This window comes from Papilio polytes, unplaced genomic scaffold, assembly GCF_000836215.1.
Source record: "Papilio polytes unplaced genomic scaffold, Ppol_1.0 DF821845.1, whole genome shotgun sequence".
Lineage (NCBI taxonomy): Eukaryota > Metazoa > Arthropoda > Insecta > Lepidoptera > Papilionidae > Papilio > Papilio polytes.
The window spans coordinates 3,157,417-3,165,349 of record NW_013527359.1 but is presented as its reverse complement, the minus strand read 5'-3'; the positions used below and the strand labels follow the sequence as shown (position 1 = coordinate 3,165,349).

Below are 7,933 nucleotides of genomic sequence, written 5' to 3'. Positions count from 1 at the left end.
CACAGTATATATTAAACTAAAGCATTTTTTAATACAACCGATGTAAGAAATACATATCTTAAGAACATTATTATGTTAACCATTTTTTTTTAATATTGTAGTAAGATTTACATATTGTATGTTTTAGTGCTTATAAATTCTATCACTAAAAATGATGTTTTTGAATTATGGTTTATTACATAATTAAATTTACATAGTTTCATCAAATAAAATACTTGCCATGTTATTTTTTAAAAATTCTTCATCTAGGATGTATGGAGGTTTGCTAGAGTTTGTAGCCTAGGCGGCTGAACGGATCTCGACGATATTTGGCATAGTTGTAAATAATAGACTGGAAGAATACCGGACGGAGTCGCGGGCGAAAGCTAGTTTTACATATTAGTAAGTTATGTAAAGTACAAGTTAAAGTAAAAATAGCTTATGACGAATTCATAACATTACATATTCGGTTATTAGGTCATTTGGGAATATTGGGTCATTACAAAAATGAGAATTACGCGTGTGCGAGCAAATTTATTTCATTAGTTATAAAAGCAAGGTTGTTTAATTTTTTTTTGCTTTAAGTTATTATAACCTAACTAGCTGTTCCCGAGCGGCTTTATCCGCATGAAATTATGAAAAATTTATTTTATTGTTTACATATGTTAAATTCTCAATTACAAATGTCAAAATGACATGATATGAAGACAACCTCGCTTATTTGATGTTGGCAGAAACTTATGGTCTCTTTCTCATATTAGGGTTTTTATCCAAAATATTTACCCCCTAAGTTTAATGGCGTTAAAATATATAGCCTAAAGCGTGACGCAAGTGTAGGGCTTTTTATTAAAAAAAGAATTATTTAAAAATATGCTGTAATTGCTGACATCTTAGGCAACAAAGAAGTGTGTGTTTACGCTATAATAGTATAGAAAGCTAAACATACAATACTTTTAAACATCGTATAGGTGACCTTACACATTAAAATGTCTTGTCCGTAGGAATTAAGGTGACATTTTGAACATATAAAGGAAGAAATACAAAACTGCGAATCAAATATCAAGATATTTGGGCAGAGTAGTTTTAGAGACACGTGTTTGATGGTATATCACAAATAACCTTGTTTTTAATATAGCAAAAATGTTCTACTAAACTGTGCTAATAATTGATAATGAAAATGTTTAGTTTTATATTGCGTTTGTCACAGCGGATGTAAAGATAATTATTGTGAAATATTAGTTTCATGTTAAAATCAACTAAATATGAAATAGAATGAAGCAATAGCTACATTTTTTAAAGGATGATTGTACAAATTTATCATGTAGTTGCGAAATTAGAATATTTTTTGGTAATAGAAACTGCACCGACAAATGTACACTCTATTTTGATAAGATTCAAATAATCTTAAACATTACACGCTTATCACTTACTAAGGATGCAAAATTTTGGATAGATGTTGTTTCATGTATCTTCAAAACTTAACGGATTTGAATTTAGGCGCGGACGAAGTTCCGGGTAAAGTCTACTTTATTATAAAAGCTACGCAATGTAATGGGAGAGCGAGTAAACACGTAAAGCTAATCACCGGATGTGAATTAATTACTTTGCCTATAAGTAATTGCAACAGCAAAAGTACGAGCCGCTCACCTTGCGAGGACACTGTCTCGGTTGGTCAAGATTTACCATATCCTAGTATTACTAACATACATCTATCTTACTAATATTATAAATGCAAAAGTTTAGATAGATAGATGATGGTTTGTAACTGATGAACGGATATCGATACAATTTGGCATATATGTATGTAGATGATAGTCTAAAATATAGGCTATTTTTGATCCCGAATAGTTACGGTTCCCGTGAGATACATTAATTTTACTTTATCATGTTTAGTCTGCAACGGTTCAATATGTTTTATTAAAATTTGCCACAGATGTAAAACAAAGACTGGAGAAATACTTGTAGTATAATATTATGACATTTGTATTTCATTATGTTCGGTGGTTAAGGGTTCATTATTTAATGCAGGATAATGGTAATAAGGCGTAATTATCAGGTTAATAATAAATTAAGAAATGTCACTTACTTGTACTTTAGCGTCTACTTCGAAGATACTTATCGGGAATACTCTCGGCTTGGTGGAGTTTAACGGCTTCGCGTTTCTAGCGATCATATTCAAGAAGCGAGGTATGAGATTCGGGCTTGGATACAACTCTATATCTGATGGTAGTATAAAGTGAGTTAAAGCGGAATCCCGAGCGACGTTCCTAGCCACATTTACTGGGTACAGTAAACTCTTGGACTTCATATACGTTGATGACGCGTTCACATTGTACGGAGGTCGACTTGTACAATTAAACGGTGTCAAGAGAAAGGTTTCTGGGTCTGGAATCTGTAACAATAGAAAACAAATTGGAGACAAATATAAACAAAATGCATAAGAATGTAAGCAAAAGATTTGATTTAAATAAATCTTTTCCTATTATATCGTGGAAAGGCGTAAATTTCCGATAGTCTGTGTGATTTTATGCTTCTAAAATCTTATTAGATCGAGTTCAACCCCGATGAAGACTAGAAGTATATTACGCTAGAAGACTTTATACGTATGACTTACCTTACTAGGTATATGCTTGTTAGAGAAGAAGACATGGAAAGTGACGTATTGTCTGATGAGATCGTTGTTGAGGCAATCACGGAGATATCTGATGCTGTCCACGGTAGGCGCCAAGTCAGCACCCGGCGCGTGTATAGCCAGACTTACTGGTGCCATCCATCTGCAAGGAAAATGTACTGTTAAGTTGCAACTCAAATAGCCTTAGTTAATTTTATCGATGCAACGTTCCAGGAATAGCGTTGCGTGACCGACGTTGTTTACGTCTCCGATACAACTTTATAAGATACTGTTGCTAATGTAATGCTAACACGCATGATTACTCGTAAATTAATATAATCATTTCGTTTGTAGAGGTAGACCTAGAAAGATATGGATGGATTGCGTGAAAGGTGGCATGATCAAGAAGGGAGTGATGACTGAGATGACGGATGACAGAGTTATTTGGAGGACGAAACCCGGTGAACCGACCCTACGGGAGTAGGATAAGGTGGGAGAGATGATGCTGTTTGTTAGCAAATCGAATTTTAAGGGGATGTGATTATAAGCTTTAAAATAATTAAAAAGTTTCGTAGAACAAAATATAAATAGATAAAATAAATATAGTAACATCTTTGAAGTATACTGTAGACATACGATCGCCCTTTATTTGCGTTTATGTGAAGTAACTGCCTTAATTAGACAACGTATGTACATAAAGGGATGCTGCTTGTTCCCTTTTCATTTATTCCTTTAGAAAGAAGGGTTGTTTGTTGAACTACTATTGCTCCGGCAGTATTACGCCCTCTCCTTTTCTGTTATCTTTGATATAACTTAGATAGGTTGGGTAAGTGTTAGGTACCTCCAGATACCACTGCCGAGATAATCTAAACAAAGCAAATTACCTCGTACTTTTTAAAAGCAAAACAAAAAAAATGTATCACATATTTTCTGTTCAGGCATCTTTGACAGCAGAACTTCGTGGTTAAGTAATTAAGCCACTTGTATAAAAACAAACTAGACTTTTAAGTTCAACTAGAGTTTAGTGTGATTATCAATCTTTAATAAATATATTAACTTAATAAAGAGTACAGTTTATACAATATCCTTGTTATTAATGCTGTTTGGTTATTGACAAACAATGAGGGCGATAGCTTCCGTTTCCGAACAGATCAGTGATTCTCAAAGTGATGAAGATTCCCCTCAAGATCTGTAGAAAACCTAGCAGAGGTGTCTACGGAAAGAAAGTTGAAGGTTCACTGGTTGAAGAAGAAATATAAAAGAACTGTGTTCACTGATATCAGTAACTTTTGGAAAGACGTCTACGAGAAAAGTTTGTGAGAATCGGTTCATGCGGCATTTTAATCATTAGTCATTTCTGATTTAGATCATTAACATTGTCAGCTTTACAGTTTGAGAATCTCTAGTTTAGAGTAATTGTTTGTTTTAAAATGGGTCCCTAGCAACTGGCCGGTTAACAAAGGAGTTGTAGGTGCTCGTATGTTTTTGGGTCATGAATTTCACAGTTCGCTTTACGTTTCTGTTAGCGATGCTCTTCACGCTCCACTTTATGTTTGGCGCCCGACGTCTGTTTAGAGGCCGTAAGCGTTCCGATCGACTAGCGGTATCTTTTTAACGAAATAATTGCATTATTGCTTTTTATACGTACCATCGAATTTGTATTTTATACAGTAGCATTACAGCAAAAGCTATTTCGTAGTAAAGACGTTTTTTACGAGTTAAAATTTTATTTTTATCTTATTTAGCGTTGCAAAATGTTTTTGCTTTTTATACAACAATTCTCACTACTAAAATTATATTAACAAATTTAAAATAATTTATGAATATTAGCATATTACTTTACGCTTATTAGATTATTATATTTTTCTGTTCTCCTCGCGAGAAAAACGAGTCGACAAAAACACATCAGTAAATACGAATTCAATGGCTTGGATGAAACAGAATAAGTAGAATAGTTAATTTTTATATTTAAATAACTATTTTAACTACTATCATTTGTTTAAATCAACTGTTAAAGGTGAAAATATCTCATATTTGGTAGCGTTCAGTGTTAGTATTCAATTGTTTGCAGACACTCACGTCGGGCCGGTATTTGGAGGGTGTCGGAGCTGTTAGATCAATATTCCGCACCTCAGTGAGCCTCACTATCCGTCGCCACACCCTCTATACTTTCCTAGCATCATTGTTACTATATTTTTGTTGCTATGTAAAGTTTTAACCGATGTTCTGACTAGCCTAGAACGTTACTTCGTAACAGTAATTGCAAAGCTCAGTAGATTAGATGTTCTTAAGGAATATTTTAATTTGTCCTTTTGGCTACATTACAATTAAAGATTTCCATTCTAAACATTCTTTGTAGAAACGTACAATTGTTATCGATGAAAGACTGAAGAATTCGGTGTAAAAATTCACAGTGCAAAATGAAAAAAAACAACAAAAGAGTGACATTCCAATTACATAAACCTCGACCAATTAAACGACTTGCACTTGACCGTTTTTACTTTTAATTGGCAGTTAAAACAAAAGTCGCATAACCTTAAGTTATGAGAGGTCAATCAGTGCAGGTTCACACGGGCGTCGGTCGTTGGCGTGCGTTGCTTGTGTGGTGCCGTGAGATCGATTGTAAAGTCAATACAAGGCTAGACGTGTTTGTAAAGGGTCGAGCCCTCCACCAAGCTTAGTGCTGTAGTGACGTCCCTGTAGGGTCCGATTGATCGATGTTTTGTCACATTGCACTGACACCAATGACTGACTGACTACATTTGAAAGCGTAATTGTGGACGATGCTTTACCAAATTATATCCCTACATTCATCCTAACTTGAAATATAACTTTAAATATTACCTTATTCGTCCATTAGATGTTTACTTATTTTTCCTTCGAACAACATTATACAACTTAAATTTCTAAATACCAAATACTGGTAATCACAGGCAATTAAAGAAAGAAGATAAAGAGTTTATTTAAATAATTACTTTTCTGTATTGATTATTCGATAATAAAGTTGGAATGTGGTTAGTACAACACTAGTCGCACTATTTTATAGTTTTGTACAGGTGCAAACATTCCAACTGCAATAATGTTGTACTTAAGTAATTAGAGAGTGTTACTTAATGACAACATATCGTTATTTTTATTTAATTATCATACTAATAATATAAATGCGAAAGTTTAGATGGATGGATGAGTGTTAGAGTTTGTAGCCTTAACAGCTGAATGGATTTCGATGAAATTTGGCATAGACATAGAGGATAGTCTGAAAGAACACATAGGCTACTTGTACACATATATATATATTGTAGCCTCTTAGACTACACACTCTTAGATTAAATATGCAATTTTTAAATGATGGTACTTTGTCAAATACTTATTTTCTTCAAATACTAATTATCGTATATTTGATGTACAATTTTAAATTACAAGCAAAAAACATTTGTTATGATTGATAGAAGAATTCAAGAAGGGAAGAAGAATTCAATTTTCCCTCTCTATTAATAACAAAAAATATAAATAAACCATATTTCCATATCTCGAGAAATGTCTTGTATAACCTCGCAGTTGCAATTGTTATTACGTCTAAATTGAACAGAATGAGTGAATGATTCCATTCGTGGGCGACTCAAGAATGTACATTTACTATCCCGCCGACATTGTTTCCTGTTTTTCTGCCATAAAAAATACAAACCGACTGTTGCGTTTCAAGTGTTTTTATTCTGCGTATTGTTATGGACGTTTGCGTTACAAAAACAAACTTGTAAGTCGCGTTAAGATGAGTTGCACGATTGCTGTCAATTCCCATCATATGTAGTCAGATATTATTGTTAAATTAAATAAAAAAATCTTGTATTACTCATTTTTAGCATATGCGTTCCAAAACTAATACTTTGGAAGGAAGTTCTGAGGGCGTCAGAGTAAAACGACTATATTCCATATTTTTGGGACGACAAAAGCCCTACTTAATTAAAAAACTGTAACGCTTTTAGATTTGGGTAATAGCAGAGTAGTTTATAAATCTATCACAATAGTAGAAAATATTTCATTACAATTTTTTTGTACTTCTAACGCCATCTGTTAACAAATTCTAAAACGAAACAGTAATATCCCAAATAAGTAATTTTTAGCCACATTTTACAAATTGTGATAACATAGAAATCTTCGTGAGTCCTAGACCACAGCTTTATTTAGTTTTTCGGGGTTTTTTCAAGGTTGTATCAAAATGCAAAAACTCATTCATGATAAGTGTATTTTCAAGTTATAAGAGTTGTGTAGAAAAAGTAAGACAGGAAAATGTGCTTTAGCTTAATAATATTGTGAACATTCAAGGTTCGCTAATTAGTCATGTCAACTATGACGACCACTACTCAGGTAGTTACGTGGGAATTTACAATTAAAAGAACATCTTTTAAATTAGAATTGCTACTATGTTAACAATGTTAAACGCTAATTGTAGAGGAAATGCATCGTGTTTTTTTATTTAAGTACTAGCTTTCGCTCGGGAACTACCTCCGCGTATTATTAAAAAAAATAGCCTGCGTTATTCCATACTATCATCTACATCTATACCAAATTTCATTAAGATCAGTTCGGTCGTTTAGACTACTAACTCTAACAAACATCCATCAAAAAAACTATGCATTTAAAAGAGACATAAGGAAGCAACATACTTACTTCGTAGTCAAATATAAATTTTTGCAAACGTAGTAAGGGTTGGGGGTGTCTCGATCGATGAATGAAAATGGATTGCTAATATAATTAATGATGGATGGGGGATGTTCCCTACGGGGAACATTCATCAAACCATAAGCATATAAGGGTTGGGATACACTTGCGCATTTAATTTTAAATTATTATAATTAAATTTTTGACATAATAAATGATGACTGTTAAATGACAATTCATGAGAAGATTTAATTACCTAATAATAAATATTTGATTATAACAAAAAGGTATATACAACATCTTGCCGTGAGAGTAATTTAGATACATTCATAGAACCAGTCTTTCAACTAAGAGTTTTTTTGTCGTATTAACAATACCATACGAGTATGTTATGAGGTCGATCAATCTAAAAACAGTTTTTTCCACCCACTGTCAGTAAAGCAGCAATTAAGTTTGGAATTCTTGTGTACGATAAATTTAATTTGACGTTCAAGTGTTCGACCTAGATGCGCGACCGCACTGGCAATGCGGCTAACAGTAAAGAGATGTTGATTCCGTAATGGAGAGCGCACTCGCCGACATCTGTGACCGCAACCACTCGCCACATTACACCTGTCCCGAATTCGATGGCTCCTATGCATACAGTCGTAAATACTTCAGGAAAGCCATTTCTAACCTTTCTAA

The 7,933-nt window shown here is 33.5% G+C and overlaps 1 protein-coding gene across 1 annotated transcript in view; it reads right to left on the bottom strand.

The window, feature by feature from the left end:
• Positions 1-7,933, bottom strand: part of LOC106108020 (beta-1,4-glucuronyltransferase 1) — a 57,634-nt gene that overhangs the window by 4,131 nt on the left and 45,570 nt on the right. The window contains exons 3-4 of the mRNA XM_013289086.1: positions 2,594-2,753; positions 2,066-2,371 (exon numbers count right to left, since the gene is read on the bottom strand). Of these exons, the coding sequence (XP_013144540.1) occupies positions 2,066-2,371; positions 2,594-2,753 (466 nt within the window). The remainder of the gene's footprint in view (positions 1-2,065; positions 2,372-2,593; positions 2,754-7,933) is intronic.